The following is a 17626-nucleotide window of genomic DNA, read 5'->3' as shown; positions in this document are numbered from 1 at the left end:
TACTAAAAATAATTCTCCTAGTATCCCTTTATTCTTAGAAAAGCCTGATAGAAGACCTCTTCCTCATGTATTTAATAATTCTTTCAGCAACCCTTGTCTTTCCATCCCTCCCAGTCAGCTACTAGGCCTGCCTTAGAAGCAAAGACAAAAGCTATGGTTGAGCTGAATTCCAGGTGCAAGTAAGCGTCACTATTTTTACTGATACAGTCTTTGTCATGTACCAACTAAACTTTCATTCAAAGAAAGACTGTACATAAAAATAACTGTTTTAAAAAGCTGGCATAGAAAAACAACATATATACATGCATAAATGCGATATGTAATTAGAGGACTAGCATCAAAGATGCAACACTATTCCTAAAGATTGCGTGCAAATCTGGCTATGTGTTTAAACGTGCACACACACACACAGAGTAACCCACATCCTCTATGTGTTCACAGATACCTTCAGTCTTAAACAAACTAGACAGTCACAGAATTACAAACTACAAAAAACACACTAAAGGAAACTGCTGTTGGAACATACAGAATGTGCCATCTGGAATAGGAAAGAAGCAAATAGCAGAATGTTGCGACTGCTTGATATAAAACAAGGAAGCCCTCAATAACCCATCAATATGTTTGGAAATACACTATGCCAGTCTGCATGGCGCAGAGAACAGAACTGTTTGTGTCAGAATCAGATTACACACTTACAAACTCAGGAATTGGGGGTAGTGAACTGTAAAAGTCCTACAGACTTTGTGATGTGCTTGACCCAAATTATGCATGTGCAATAACAAATGTTTTTTCATTGTTTCGGGTAAACTTGAAAAAAGAATAAAGATTAGGCATGAGCCAATAATTTTTTTTCTGAAATTTTAATATGTTTTCCTTTGAATTATTCTTTGAACAAGTTCTTAAAGTATGTAAAGCAATATACAGACAGCTGTATTTAATAATAAGAAGTATTCTTGATATAAAAGAAAAAGGAAGTACAGGTAAAGACTTTTTTCTTTTTTTGCATATAGGAGAATATTTAAGACTAAGGTAGTGGTATGAACAAGTCATGGTTACTGCTAATAAAACATTCAACCAATAAATACTACTATCTATCCCACCAGGATAACCAGGTTACAGTTACTGTCAGTTTGCTTTTGTAAACGTACTGAACCATTGCAGCATCTCTTCTACATGTATAGATTACATTCTACTTTTTATTCAGTAACTCAACTGAAGCTTTCCTTTCCTCTGTGTAATTTTTTTTTAAAAAGCACCTGTTATTCCAAATTTTAGACTAGGAAATTATTTCATTAAGACAGAATCATTTCCAATTCTACTCCTATCTCGTAACACACACCATAAGTAGAGTTTATAAAATTTCTATAAGGTCCTGTTAAATGCATTCCTGTGTCAAGAGATTTCCGCAAGAGATACTCCTGCTAGTAAAGAGCATAAATTGCATGCAAAAATTCAGTCAAAACATAGTTAACAGTTGTCTTTGAAAAATTAATCTGAAAGACATTATTAATGTTGCAGTAAAATCAACAAGATCACACATTTTGCTTTTTCTAAGCATTAGCTTAACATGCTGGAAGATTATTGTTTTCTGTGGGAATTGTATCACCATTTCATTTTCTCCATCATTACTGCCACGATGCCACAGCAAACCAGCTAGATGCTTAAACAGCTGAGATTTTGTTTATTTGTTTGTTTGCATGGCAGCTCATTTCAGAGCTCTTTAACCTTAATAAATAAAAGTTGAAAAAACATTAGGAACCTATTTCAGCCATCAAGGCACTGTAGGTTTTCTTCATATCAAATACATCCTTGAATTTCTGGAAAATTTCAATTAAGGATATGATTAGTGTTTCCTCTTTAGAAACTCCTAATATTTTCAATAAATTTTATATAAACAATGAAAAATCTGATCAAATTTGAGGTGTGTGTGGCAAATGAAGAAAATGAAGCAAATAATGATAACCCTTCTCAAATTGAAAACAAACAGTACTCATCTTCCTGGCATTACAGAACAAACTTCCACTAACACGTGTTTCAAAGCATCAATCAAAATACCAATCTGGGTTTAAGACCATCTCTCACAACGTAATTAGGCCCCACCAAAATGGAAAGCTGCAGTAACTTTAAGCCACAGCCATACCCGTGTGCATGCACTCATGTGAAAGTATCGCACACACTAAATTGCACTGAGGCCGTGACAACATGCAACTTAGTAATGTGCAATATCTCCACCAGAGCAAGCAGAATGGGAGCTTCAGGGAAGAAGGGTATGGTGCATTCAGGAAGAGAACGACATGCTGCTCAGGGAAAGGAAAATGGTTCAGGCAAAGGTGTGCATGCTACTACTTTCGAGACCTGTGAATCGGAGAATTACTGCTTCATTCATTCAGAAAAAGAAAAAAAAAAATCCAGACAAGAGCACCACGTCCCTATTTCAGGGGTACAGGACATAATTTTCCTACTTATGCAGTGAGGTAGATGACTTATGAATTAGATTTTACAGAATCTTTCTGAACAAAGCAAGTCTCATGCTGATACGTGCAGACAACTTCCCACTGACCCTCAAAATACTATATTATTAACATAACTATAACTACAATGAAAAAAATTCACTGACTAGTATTATCTAAATTCAGTAAAGTGGTTCTCATTTCCAAAGCAAGTAATCTCCCTAATCCTGTCTAAGAGTTCCTCCAAAAGAATTCCTGCAGCTCAATCTACTCTGGCATGACCCTTCTGCCACAGTAACCAGTGCCCTCCCTACTGTTGTTTCTCCACCAGTTCCTGGAGCTGACTTTTAGCAGTTTCAGTGAAAGAAAATCATGTTATTCACTATATTCACAGGCTACTAAACACTATTGCCAGTCAAGGGAAAGTCTTGCATACGATGAAGGTGCAATACTGCCTTCATAATTTACCACATTTCTGTGCTGATATCCACTTACTTAATATAGAAAACAGGAAAAAAAATAGAAAAGAAAAAAAAAGGACAGAATGGCAGGAGGGACGAAAGGTAAATGGAGCATTTACCAAGAAGAAGAAATAGTAATGAAGTGTGGCCACACCAAGAAAGTTAAACTTGGGAGTGAGAAAGATCTGAGATTGATTGCAAACCAAGGAAAAACAGATGAACCACCTGGGCAGGAAAGAACAAAACTATTACAGAACAAAAGCTATTTTGCTACTGAGACATTAGCAGTATTTGGGATTATTACCATTTTCCTAAATTTTTATTTCCCATCTTATTTGCAGGCAATAGCACACAAAATTCCTGCACATAATTTGGCATTCTGAATTTTGAATGAGTTGCTTTACTGGAAGTAGCACCAGTACTTCATACATCCGATAGAAAACCCTGAGGTCACACGTCTTTGGAAGTGATTCTCCTCCATTAACAAAACCCCAAACAAGAAAACAACAACAACAAAAAAACCAGGAAATAAGCCTCTTCTCTTAATTGGCACTTTGGAAAATTCATCTTGAGTCCTCTGTCCACTCCTGGTCTCAACACTCCAGGACAGATTCATTATGGAAGCAGCTAAAAGGTTGTGAGATGGTGAGGGGAACACAAGGCCAGCTGGAGGAACCTACCTCTGATCTACAGTGAAAAGTCTTCAGAGGGACCTCATGGTTGACTAAACCTGAATGAAGGGCAGTAGGTCCAGGAAAAATCAGCAGTAGGTAACAGGAAAAGAGTGTTACAACAAAGCTACTCAGAAACAACACAGGTGCCGAAAGCGGCTGTGAAGTAGGCATCCTTGATGGCATCCAAACATGATTAAACAAAGTCCTGAGCAGCAGGATCCAACAGGAGCTGTTCTGAGTTGCAACTTGGAGGTGAAACCTCTAAGCACCTCTCTCAAAATCTGTTCTTCTGAGGTTCTTTCAGCATGAGCTGTCCTGCCTTCCCTGGATGGAAAGAGACACCCACAACCTTGCTGAATGTGGCCTGTCCCACCACCACCGAGGCCCTTCCTCCAGAACATCACCAGCATCAGCCCCACCACTGACCCACGGCACACCAGCACTACCAGCTGCCTCTGGCTGCCATTTGTCCTGCAGAGCACAAGGCAGGGTCCTCCCATCATGTGGTCCCCTTCTCCTGTCCTCACCTCACCCAGCTGGACACACCGTGGGAGGCTGCATCATGTGTCTTGCCCCAGTCAGAGTCAATGGCAGTCACTGCTCTCCCCTTGTCCCACTGGGACAGTCTCCTGTCAAAGCAAAGCTCGTGTTGGCCCCAGCACAACGTCCTTGGTGAAGCTGTGCTGCCTGTTCCCTGATGTCACCTTTTTGCTTGTGTGCATCTGAGCCATCTCTTGGCACATGGCTGAGAATGGCAAGAGTTTCTTCCGCAAAACCTGCTGGAAGCCTCTAGTTCACGACCTGCCTTTGGGTCTTCCAGCAAAACAGGAGAGCTATTGCTCAGAACAGGGAAGCAAGAGACTGAAAGCAGTGAGCAGCTCTGTGCTCCTCACTAGCCAACAGAGCAAGGGTACACCTCTGACTGAACCCCTTCCCACCTCCTGACCCCAAGGACCTCCCTTGGTGGCCTCTCACAGGCTCGCCTGCAGCTGGTGCAGCAGCCCAAGGACACCAGGCCCTCTGCTCCCCTCTGTCCCAGGGCTCCGTGCACCAGAGACGGCCCCTCTCCACGCTCCAGGGGCTGGGCCAGGGGACACCCAGGGAAGAAGAGTCCGCACAACACTTGACAATCAGCAATTCTTTTATGGAGTGCTGGCAGACCTTGTGCAGGCTGGCTGGGCCTCACTTTCCACCAGCGGGATGTCTGGATGCTTTGCCCCCTCTCAGCCACTATCAAGCGCAGGGGGCTGTGCTGCTTGCAGGGCACCAGCTCATTGTGGGGTCACTGAGGAGTCCCAAACCTCCAGGAATGTTCTTGCCACCATCTGGTTGAGGGGATTCCAGGGATGGGATGAGGCGGGGCTGGAGCCCAGGGCTCATGAGAGGAGGTGGATGGCGCTTCCTGTGCCCAAGAGACAGTGTTTCTGTTGGGCAAGCAACATGGCAGGGGAGAGCAAGCCCCAGGAAAGGGGCCCTCAGAGATGGCGCCAAACAGCATCACAAGAGCACCCGGCTGGCTCCCTACCTGCGGCCCAGCTGCCGCATCTTCATGGCTGGACAATAAACAACAACAAAAGAAGAAAAATGCTTTCATCCTCTCTTATTTGGCACTTTGATGAGTGCATCTGCACTCCTGTGACACCTCCTGGTCTCTGTCTTTGACTAGGAAAGTCAAATTTAGTATCTGAGGTATTGTGACAGAAACAGTCAGATTCAATACTTGACAGAAAATAGGCTGAAAATCATTCTTACCTCAATACAGCCCATAAATCAATAGACGTGAACTGTGAACTGTCAGTTTCTTTGCAAACTCATCACCAGGGCAGTTAGAAAATTATTCAGAAAAATCTATAGCTACTTATAGCCAGTACAATAAAAATCACAACACAGTTTTAACGAGAGAAACTGCAACAGGAAATGGTCTTGGTTTGATTAGGTGCTTGCTGGATAACAGCTTCAACCTGAGGGATTTCTTGGGCTACAGAAACCTTTTGCCGATTGCCCTCCTCATATTCACCCCTTGCTCTTCTACTCACAAATAAATGGCAAAGGCCATGAAGGAAGAGACTTTCTCAACCATATCTAAGTTCCCTACTTCTTTTCACAAACACATTTTAAGTGAAAGAACAACGGAAGTGACTAACAACACAGAGAAAGTATTTTCATGTCATTTGGTCCATGAGCAACAGAGATGTAACTGCATCGCTTTCCAGGAGGATCTCTGCCCTTTGGACAGGAGTATTTAGATTTACTCTTAGCTTTGTTAACATGCTATGGCGTGCTGAAGAGTGATGGGAGCTGGAACACAGCTAGTGACTTTCAAGATTTATAACCTGATCTTCACTTTCCTCAACTTAAATGCATATTTTAAGGCTGAATTCATGTTATGTAAATGCTGTCAGTCTAATGATGAAAGCGACTACAAAAGTTTTATTATTTGATAATTCATAACACAAATGGAATCTCTTCCATGCTATGATCAAACATTAACATCCGTTTTACATGCCTTGTATAGACAAAGCGGAGCAAGCTGTTTTTAGATTCCTACGCCTCCAGCAACAACTTTTCTTCAAAAACGAAGGATAGCTGCTACTTCGTGACAAAGAAATGGCTTGTAGTGGCAGCTGTTTTTCATATGGTAACACATCAGGCATGCATAAACTAATAGGAATTTGTTACTATATTTTTCATATTTACATACTGAAGACCACAGTAAGTACTGAGTGGAATGCAAGGTAATCCAGAAGCATTATGATAAATTCTTAGGTACAACTAAGCAAGAGAGAAGAACCCAGAAAATCCCAGAAGTGTTCAAAAAATTCAAATAAGGCACCTAGTAAAGGCTACTCCAAACAAGCAAATACGAATCACTGATCCAAGCTACCTCAGTGAACACACAGATTGAGTTCCCCTGGATATGACATGTAGCCTTCACATACCACATTCTTCAGACACTGTCTTTTCTCATCATACTTGCAGCTACTGATGCACACTGGCTCTTTCCTACCCATTTTCCTATGGCTTCTCTAACATTATTTGCTTTCCACCACTAAAGTCTGGCAAATACCTTGGGTCATCTGTGTCACAGACCTATAAAGTCAAATTCTCTTTGCAGAGTATCTATGTCCAGAGAAGCCATATCCTATTTTTTGACACTGTTCTGCTCTATCAAGGGCTAAACAGAGCAATTCACTAGACAAGTTTCAGTTTCTAAATCTACTTGTATTCTTCAGAAGAGACAGAACTAAGACAGTAAATACGTGATCAATGAAAACTCAATAGCAATCACTCTAGAGAAGGGTTATTAACTTTTTGGCAGAATTCCAAATTTGTTGCTTTCTACCTGGATTGTCCCTTCATATCAAACAACTACAGTAGTTAACATTGTTGTTCAAGATCTTGTGCAGCATGATATAACCTTCTCATTGTTAAAATGAACCCAGAAGCCACTTAATTCCAGTAACAGGTACCAACACTCACTTGTAAAGTACACCTAGTAACAATGGCAAACATTTGGCAGTGAGTTTGGAAACCAGTTTTAATATCAGCCAGTTTAAAGTCTACTGATATTTTGTATGTATACACAAGACAACACAGAAAGCACTGATGTAATACACAGTGGCTGTATAGAATTTAGTATGGAGCCTGTTGACTTTGCCCAGTCCATCAACTCTTCCAAAAAAGTGAGCTATGACTTAAACACCATATTTTAAATCCTTTTATTAGGTTACCAACGTATATTTCAAGCTGCTTCCAAGTAAAAGCTGACAGTTTCATTCATCTGCAATGAATGAAATACACTACTGAACCACCTCAAGAATTGCTTATTGCAAAATCTCAGTGAACTGTATGTAAAGCCACAAAAAATCCTCCTTCAATTACCATAGTAGTTTAGAAGTGAAACATAAGAATGGTAACTAAGCATGAAACACTGTGGATGCACTCTGGAGGTGTGGTACAGTAGTGTTTTAAGTGGGATAAGGAGAGCGCTCTCCTGTTCTCTTTGGTGTAATTTCATTCATGGAGATCAAGAACTAGATTTCTCTCAGATGAAACTGAACTGGAAAATGCACTCTAAAGCACATTGAATATACGTCAGCTGCAAATGGGTACTTAGTCCCCACCATTAGATGAAAACCAGTTCAAAGTAAATAACTCTGAAATCCATACAGCACAGATATCAGGTCCTCCATTTCAACTGTTTTGCTACACAAATCTGTTCCTACTGAGCTGCAGCAGCCGTTAATGCCAACACAGCTGCAAGCACCGCGCTTCCTGATGGGTTGGGGATGTGGAGGGTGTATCAGTTTTATAAAATAGCAGTATTCGATACAGCACAGAACTCTGACATATTTTTCAGGCAAGTCCAGTCAAATTGCTCGAAAATCTCTGAGATTTGCTCCTCATCTTTGAAACATGAGCTGTTGCAATTGCTAAGTATTTGTAGTTGAACATCAAATTTAAAAAAGGAGTTTTCCAGAAAGGGCAAGAAATCAACAACATACCTTATTGCTTCCTCTACAGATTGGCCAACTATATTTGAGGAGGGACCTGGCTGAGACAAAGGTGTCAGGCTTATCACCCACTTTACTGGCTTGTAGTACTCATCACTGGAACTCAATAGGTAGAAGAGTGTTGTCAGAAAAATCACCTGCAAAACAAATTGGAGTTTTAATGTAAAAGTCAATAAATACTTCCCAGAACTACAGTATGCACCTATGCTTCAGATATTGAACTTCATTGGAAAGGCAAAAAATAAAATACTATTCCACAAGCTTGGATTTAGAGAAACGCAGAGATAGAAGAATAATTTTCTCCTCTGCTCCACAAAGGACCTCACAGTTATAGCTAAACATTATAAAACTTTTCCCCCTGTTTAACCTCTTCCCAAAGTCACAACTACATCAAACAACTAGAATGGTTACCTAGATCAACATTCTAATTGTTTTTTGTTTGTTTGTTTTTTGGGTTTTTCCAACATGTTTAGCAGATCAAGGAATTGCTGAATAGTAACACCTATTTAAAAAAAAAAAAAATAAAGCCAAATAACTGATTTTTCTCAAGAGTAATTATGCAGCAGGATATCAGATATATCAGATATGACCAGAATAAAAACTCACTAACAGAAAATTCATAATATTTATTAGGCTGGCAATCCTTACTTAAATATTCCTACTGCGAGTTTGAAGATGAGTCTCAGCAGAAGTGATGACAGTTCCAGTGTTTCAGTTTAAAGACCAAAAAAGTACAATCAGATGGTATTAGCTTCCTGTACACTGTAGTCTACTATGTCTTCCTTGTTTTCCTTATTTTCCCATTAGTGGGTTCAGAAACTTCTTGGGCTAAGCATACATCACAGAAATGTGTCCAGCTTGAAACAGAACACCTCAAACAAGGAATATCCATTCTATATGCTCCAATGGTAAACCACAGTTTATATTTGTTTCATCTGTAAGCCTTAGATCTTTTTTCTTTCTCCGCAAGCTTAAAAAGAATTCTTTCACTTTCCTTATTTCCAGGAAACTCAATTCCTGTTAAGACAAGATGTATGTAACCACAGCACCATACAAAATCAACTGCATGTTAGATTATCAGTATTTCGGGAAATTAACATATTTGCTTTAGCTTAATAGGTACAGAAATGCAAGAAGAAGCAGTAGTCACAGAACAAGATAATTTACTATCAAGTGGCTTACTGACTCTTCAAGCAAGTAGAACAGCCTCAATAGTACATTCAGCAGCACAAAGATACGTCCCATCCTGCATGAACTGCAGTCTGAAAATTTTCAGACCTCTTTTACAGGACACCTGAGATTTCAGACATGACTTCACTTGTTTCCTAAGCAACACTTCAAGATCCTGCTGATGACTATGAGGAAGAATCCACCAAAGACAAAATAATAAGATTTTTCCATTGTTAAACAATTGATGGATTACTATTTCTTGCTGTAGAATTTGTTTGGTAGCCCAAAATATTAAATTCTCTAATTTGAGAGGGGCACAGACTGAATTAAAGGATAATTCACTATTTCAATTTTTATTCAAGATGACTAAAACTAAACTGAAATGTAATTGATTGAAAAGCTAACCATATCAGCAATTATCTTGTTAGAAAATTTAAATTAGTTTATGCCACTTCAAACTAGAAAAACTCTTCTGTAGCAACTAAGAATCCTGTGAAATGGAAAAATAAGACTACAGTTAAGGCTAGAGTAGAGTGCTTTCTTTTAAACACAGCTCTACCTAGACATAATTTAAGAGAGTTCCTTCTGTTTCACATTTAGGAAAAAAACTTCCCTCAGTAACCCATTAAATATATCTTTTGTCAAAACACAGACATGGCATTTTCAAGAGAGTCAGATTTTTCGACTGACACTGCTGGTTGGACCACAGCAACATATAAAATGTGCTCAAAATCTGCCTACCTAGCTTTAGGGTTCAGTTCATTCAAAATGTAAAACTTCCTTTCCAAAACTGCATTAAAAAGCAAGGGAGGTGGGGATAGGATATTGCATCAGGTAGCAGTCAAAGGTGGAGCAACTAGGCTAGAACAATCAAAATCTCAGAAGCTATTTGCCTTCACATTCAAAATGAACTCTATACAAAAGCTCTTTCTCCTTACTGGAGAACAGTGAGAGTTTTCCCAGGAAACAGTAAACTTCCTAATTCAAGACTTTCCAAAAGAGAACAGGAAACAGTTCATGCTGAAATTTCAGCTTAAAGAAAAACTAAATTGTTAAATCCACTCTTGGAAAGCGAATTATTGGGGAATAAAAAAAAAAAAATCAAGCTACAGCAAAAGATATAAGTATGCCTTAAGACCCCACAAGAACAAGAACTATCAAGGTCACTTCTGGTCATCATCTCTCTTGGAGAGTGTTTCTCCTTAGCTCTGAAGAAAGGAACATGAATAGCATGACATAATACCAAATAGGATTCAGTAACAATGCACATCACGAAAGTTAAGAAAGCCGCAGTGATTTATCCTAGAGTCATGTTTGGATTTTCTCTGCTTATCACATTAAGCTGTTGCAGTAGGGAAAGAGGAAAAAAAACAACAAAAAAAAACACACGAGGAAAAATTAAGAACCAGTGTTATTATTTCTACATGGTCTCCACAACAGTTAAGTTATCCTAAAAAGTACTTTAAGGGTCAGCCAAATTTCCACGACGACTACCATTTTCATTTATTTATTGCCTCAAATAATGGACTGCATTAGTCTTTATTTAGTGCAGGCTATTTACTGAATATCCTAAATTTAAGTCCTTTCAGTTGTAACCTGTTAACAAGCCCACACTAAACATTATTAAAACAATTGTCATTAATTTATCTTTTCATGTTTTAAGAAAATATGTCTAGTTTTTATAGTACGAGTTTTTGCAAAAGACTTTCTTAAAGGTAAGAAACCAAGCCTTTGAATAGACACAATGGCCTATGAAATGTACAGTGCAAACAAGGCCAAGTTATAGCACTCTCCCACAGAGCTTCACAGCATTAATAACTACTCTTCAGGTAGGCATGCAAATTTTAGATGCCTTCAAAAGAAATAATTCATACAGTTACAAGAACACCAGGATTTAAGACATTTTCTGTGCATAGAAATGGAAGCAAGTATTTCCCCACACCCTGGTGTATTTAAAGTATGGCTAACAGAACAAAGTGTTTCAGTGATTTTTTTGCCTTATTTCTTAGAAGATAAAGTATTTCTAATTTACCAGTTCTGCTGTTTGCATTTCAAAGGCTAAAGTTATCAAGAATCTACAGAAAGAACCCATATATTTATTAAAACAGATCTTTCCTATATAAGCTCATGGTTTATCCAAGAAATTAAGAGTGGAGGACTGATGTGTTTTGGTGGGGAAAGCTTTATATCACAATTTTAAGTAACATGTTCAACCTACAACAGCAGTGGGGGAAATAGAGTAGCCTTTATGGCATCTAATCTTTCAAGTAATTCCACCATAGCAATATCCCAACTAGTTCTGCTAAACCAGTTGACTGCACAGTGGCACAGCAAGCAGCAGGATCCCACTGACCGACAAAAAGGCAGGATCAGCCATCACAGCAAGAGCATGTCATGAACTCGGTATAAGCCATTAGGTACCTAGAGCTAAATTTTGTGTCTGAGCAATGAGCGCATTGAAATCATCTGCAGTTACTATCCAAATACTATCCGATTTTAAGTATACTAACTTCTCAGACACTGTTTTCAATCTGTCATCATGGGTGAAGTTGTAAACTAAGGAAGAAAATAAATGAAATATTCCCATGAAATCTTTTCTTTACTAACTGAAAGATAACTAGAGAACAACAAAATGAAGCGGCAGTGTTTTCTTCAGTTTAAGACAGCTATTCTGTTAAGTTTTATTGTGATCTGTTCTTTCTTAAATATTGGAGAGAATCCACACAGCTGCCTTGAAATGCTGTTAAATATTATTTCAATTTTGCAGCTTTGTCTACAAAGACCTCTCTCCCGAGCAAGTACCAATGAAGGCGATAAAATTCAACTGGCAAAACACTTTGTTTTCTAACAAATGTTTTTGAATCCTGAACTAAAAACCAGGACGTGTATTTCAGTCAAGCTTCCAAGATCAGTATTTGTTAAGTTAAAGCAGGAAAAGGTCCCAGGCCAGCATTTTAGGAGTTTTTTATTTTAAGTAACAGCTGTCATAGCAAATGGGAAGAAGTTACCTCTACAGTTATAATTCCTCCACATAGCTGTGGTGTTTAGAAACAAAATAAACTATAAACATCTAGCTCACATAATACACTAAAAAGTATTAATAATACATCCTTTAAAGAAAGCACCTTTAATAAAAGGGTTTCAGAGACTACTAGTCAGCGTGAACAATAATATTAATAGGAATTAACTTTGTGAAGTAAGCATTCTGCAATTAAGAGCTCACAGATTTTAAATAAAAACAATGTAACAACCCCGTCACACAGATTTGCTGAAGACACTTCAGAAAAAAGGGAATATAAAGTAATCCTTGTGAAATAATAAATACTTTTGCTGATATTTCCCTGTTACAATTTTAAGCCGCTTCCAAGAGCATTGGCGTGTTTAAGGATATGTTTATGTTTATGAGGACATGCCCTAAGATTTCAGTGACATAGTATTTCACAAGTTACAGCTCAGTATCCTCAAGGCCAGAAAACAAGAGTTTTCCATGAATGATAGGAAGACTGCCAGCTCCTTAATGTGGAAGTTGCATGAATCTTGTCCTTTGCCTAGAATGCCCCAGATTTGAAAGTTGCACCATCTTAAAAGATTTTTGGTATTGGATAAGGTCAAAAGATGTTTTCAATGCTTTAGGTCCGATTTTTCACTGTTACAACAAGTGCGATCAGGTTCCTTGAGTACAATGGACCATGTAAACCGATGACATCCTACTTACCACTGAAAGCACAAAATTGAGAAGAGCTGTCCCACTATGGAAGACGATTGTCACTAGTGTTGTAACAGTAGTAAACAAGAGGCTCACATTGCGACTCATCACTATCCACAGGGACTCCAGGATCTGGAAAAGCAAGAGGAAGCAAAGACAAAGTCAGGGACCAGACAGTATAAGCTAGGACAGAGAACTGCTTAGAAAGTGCTTCATCTCCATCAAGCCATACAAAGAAGACATTTTATAAAAAAATTGTCTTCCCTCACTCCTAAATTACATAAGATAATATCAAGTGAAATGTCTACCTTACCAAAGACAAGTTTCTATGTAGATAGTTACAATGTTTTAGAATTTTTCTCCCAATGCTCAAAACTATTTCATTATACAAAATTGCAAAAAATCTAAATCACTTTTTAAAGTCACTTTCTTATTTCGATTACCATCACCATCAACTGAAAGCATATCTTGCCTTGGGAGAAAAAAATCACCTTTTCAAAAGCAGAAATGCTAAAACACAAAAAACAAGGAGTAATATCACAAGGTAGAAATAAATCTGGTGTAAGCTTCAAATCAAATAATCGAATTACTACTTTACTTTTAAAAATATTTTATGGTAATGAGATGCATGTTCTTTATAATGTCTGCAGACCACACAACTTGTGATTTTGAGAAGGGGTACATCACTTAGTCAAGCAATTATGGGAAATAAATCAAACAACGCTAGACAATCTATTAAATTTTGTACTGTTTAGGAAACTGATTGCTTATTAGTTAAAGTGTGGTTTTGAGACATGCCTTTAAACACAGAATACCCACTATTGCCAAATTAGTTTATGTATGGAAGCAGACGCATCAATCTGAATAGAGCAACAACTTCACGAGACATTACGAACATTAATACATGGCACAAGGAGGCATCCTAAATGCACGCATCATCATTTTGTAACAAATATTTCATTCAGAAGAAAAACAGTAAGCATGTATTAGCCAAACTGATTCAAACAAAGAAAAGAAGCAAGGTTACAAATAAAAAGTTGTAAGTTCTTTCAGACTAATATCACTGGAAAAACTGTAGAAGTTCTGCCACAAAAGCCCTTCTCTAGGTTCAAAGCTGTAAATGAAGAATTCAAAACTAGCAGTTACTCTGTTACTCCTGATTTAATGAATACCTTAATCAGTTAGACTCAACTGAAACAAACAAAACAAACACCGGTAGTTGGCATTTGTAGAGCAGACAAAAGAGTGTGAGCCAAGTGATCGCCTCTCCTTTGGAACTGAGTGAAACACATAGAACATAATTTATTAAGCATTAACTTGGGAAGGAATAAGTGCTAGGGGAAGTGACAGGGAATTACAACACATAGTAAAACCAGAAAGATCTACTTAGTGCATGCTTCTTACTATTTAATGGCAATTATTAATTTTAAGGCTCATCTTCTGAACAGATTTTATTAGTGTCTCTTGAGAATTCAAGTGAGGTTACAAGAGGATATTCTACTGAAAAAATAATCACTCACTGGTACCCATCCCTTCTTCTATGGATTAAAAATTAATTTTGGGGGTGCAGCAGTGGTACAAATTCATGCAGCTGCCAGGTACTTTATTAAATGTACATTACACTACAAGGACTGTAAACACAGAAACAGTGATTTTCAAGGGAACAGTTTGTAGCCAAAGCAGAGCCATTTCTATTGGTACTCAACAAAAACAGTACTGCCATTGCTGTAGGTTGTATGCTAACTGTGCAAGGCTCCTGTCCCAGCTGTTCAAGCCTGTTACTAGAATTTGGCATGTGAACAGGAGCTTGGTGCCACAGTTCTCCTGTTATGATGTGGAGTTTAATCAAAAAACAGCAGCATAGGTGTTGACAATAGGGACATAAGTTGAAAACAAAGGTCACTGAAACATAAGCAATTCATTGAGGAAGAAGGCATTGAAGATGCACAAACCTAAGAGCCAGGAAAAGACTGCTTTGCTTTAAGAAAACGTGGTAGCAACTAAGGAAGGAAAAACAAACAAACAAACAAACAAACAAAAACCAAAACAAACAACCACCAAAAAAACCAAACCAAGCAAAAAACCCACAAACAAACCAAACCCACCAAACAGAAAACACTCAAGCAACAGGATAAGGCACCTGTCATGACCTCGGAAAGTAATGCCTCTCTAAATATCACACAATACTTAGTCCAGGGCAGAGGACGAGGGGTGGGAGTTGTCCAGAAACCAAAACACCTAATAAAAGGACAAGCTCCTTAATTTGAGGGAAGAAGATGTCCTTTTCAGTTCCAGCTTTCCTTATTTAAGAGCTCTTGAGCTTCCTCACTTGGACTTCTATGACTCAGACCATCAAGGATAGTGGATACTGGTGCCAACTACACAGCATCACCACAATGGTGATCTATCCTCACAGTTCATGAAGGATAGGACTGCTAAGGACTGACCACTTTGAATATATAATGATAATTAATAGTTTTTAAACCAAACCATTAGCATGAAGTATGTTGTTAACGAAAACTGGTCTAGTAAAATTTTGGCTTAAAAATTAAAATCAGCCTAATTGATCAGTCTTCTAAATAGCAACCACAGCAATCATTAATTCCCTTCCCCACACCCCATCACTTGCAACATTTCAGCTGAGCTGATATTGGTGAGGGGTTTGGTCCATCTGCTACAAGAGAACATACATCTAGTGTGGGCTGGGAAAGTTTCCTTCAAAATAGTATGTTCCTCCAGTATAGGCTGCATTTGTTTATCACTTTCCATAGAAGCTTTAGCCTAAGGAGCTGACAACCAGGAGTATGCAATTGCAGTTACTTTGAATGCAGTTATCAGGTGGTTCAATCAATATTGGGAACGGTTCTCCTAGAAGAACATCCTTGTTACGTAGTCATTGATCAGAACTGTTGGACTACTGTTGAACTAGTTACCATAGCATTTGCTTTAGAGTAAGTGCAGACAGTGCCTTTTGTTCAGCTTCAGTACATTCTATGAAAGCACATGCATATTTTTGGACTAGATCCAGCTGCAATGTAAGTTCCTTTTCATGCCCATGTACCATTAAAATTTCAAGACACATGCCTCTCATTGCTGAGATGAGAAGACAAGCATAGCCGACGTTAATCATTATTAAATACAACACCAGAACGTGCTCAAATACTTCCCTAACAGTCACAAAATATAAATACAGGTACCTGTACCTAACAGTTCATAATGCCGTTTGATTCCCAGAGCATCCTGCAGCTGAGTTAATGAGCTCTACTACTATCCACAAACAATTTCTAACCCCTTACCATCTGAGACCAGTTCTCCAAAACACAACTAGGCATGCATATTTATGCAATAATGATACTTTTAATATTACTGCTATTAAATAACAGAAAACCACAACTCTTTCCTCAAAATACTGCTTTGTAAGTAACCTTAAGAGATCTGTGTTTAAAAGAGCTACGAAGCTGTATGGAATTCAAGACTCATGCATAACCGTGATGTGTCACCATGAGTATCAGCTGTTGTGCTGCCATTCCAATCTGTAACAGGCAAGAAATCCAAACTGCATGTAATGCTCTTAGCCATCCAAGGTATACTAGTGGCTACTTAAACGGGCCAATACCTGAAAGCAAGGTTTAAAAGGCACTTGACCAAAAGAAATTATTTGCTGAGAACTTCAAGCCAACAAACTTCTGGAAGCCACGTAGATTAATGTACCTAATTTGATCATAGAGATCATTAACAGATTTATAAAGGGAATAAAACTGAACACGAAGAGGTATTAGGAAAAAAACTTGTCTTTCTCTGTACTTTTTTCTGTTCAGAAAGACGTACCATCCTGACGACTCGAAAACCACAGCAACAGACCAAGTCAATAAACCTTTAAGGTAAAAGGCAAGCAGTGGGCTCTGTGAAAAATAATAAAGCACACACAAGATCAAAGGCTTCTTGCTCCAGTTAAAAGCGGATTTCCAAACAAACGTTTACCCATAAAGTTCTGGGCTAACCCTTCAGGGCTCCACTGCTTATTGTTAAAAAATATCTTTGCTTGACCATTACATGAAACAGAGACGTAACAGCAACAGAAAAAGGACTATCCTCCAGCATCGTATCTTTGTCTTTCTGATCATAATTAAATTGACTCCTACTCTTAAAATACACATAATGTTGAATTTCACCTGTCCTGAAAAAAACACCACCCATGACGAAGAGGAGAACAGCAAACCTCTGAACACTTACCTTACTAGGAAAAAAAAAATGCATGGCAGCTGAATTATTACTGAAGAACGTATTGTATTAGTTATAAACTTAGGAAATTACTCAAAGAAATTCTCATGGCCACAGAAAAGATTAGGATATGTGGTAACTCAGTGAAATATTTGAGGAATTGGCTTGATTTGGAACACACAGCTCAGTCATGCTAAAGGCACGGATTGAGAAGCTTAACTGAGCTGAAGCTGGCTGTGGACGTCTTAATGGAAGGTCTTCTGTCTTCCTGTCTGAGAAATCTCTGAATGAGATACTGGCTGCTGGTGCAGTGATGAGATTTCTTGTGCAAGAAGCAAAAATGATCAATTAAAGGAGACATTAGCAATGACTCATAGATCATCAACGGAGCTCTGAGTGATCATTCACAGATTTAGCCAGCAGCGGTTTA

At 38.4% G+C, this 17626-nt stretch overlaps 1 protein-coding gene across 1 annotated transcript in view; it reads right to left on the bottom strand.

The window, feature by feature from the left end:
* TMEM245 (transmembrane protein 245) overlaps positions 1 to 17626 on the bottom strand; it is a gene marked incomplete at both ends in the record, with an annotated part of 78183 nt that overhangs the window by 13421 nt on the left and 47136 nt on the right. The window contains 2 exons of the mRNA XM_080340388.1: positions 8091 to 8236; positions 12985 to 13107. Coding sequence (XP_080196514.1) covers positions 8091 to 8236; positions 12985 to 13107 — 269 coding nt within the window. The remainder of the gene's footprint in view (positions 1 to 8090; positions 8237 to 12984; positions 13108 to 17626) is intronic.

Source organism: Nesoenas mayeri (genome assembly GCF_963082525.1).
Source record: "Nesoenas mayeri genome assembly, chromosome: 2".
Lineage (NCBI taxonomy): Eukaryota > Metazoa > Chordata > Aves > Columbiformes > Columbidae > Nesoenas > Nesoenas mayeri.
This window is presented reverse-complemented; position numbering and strand designations above follow the sequence as displayed.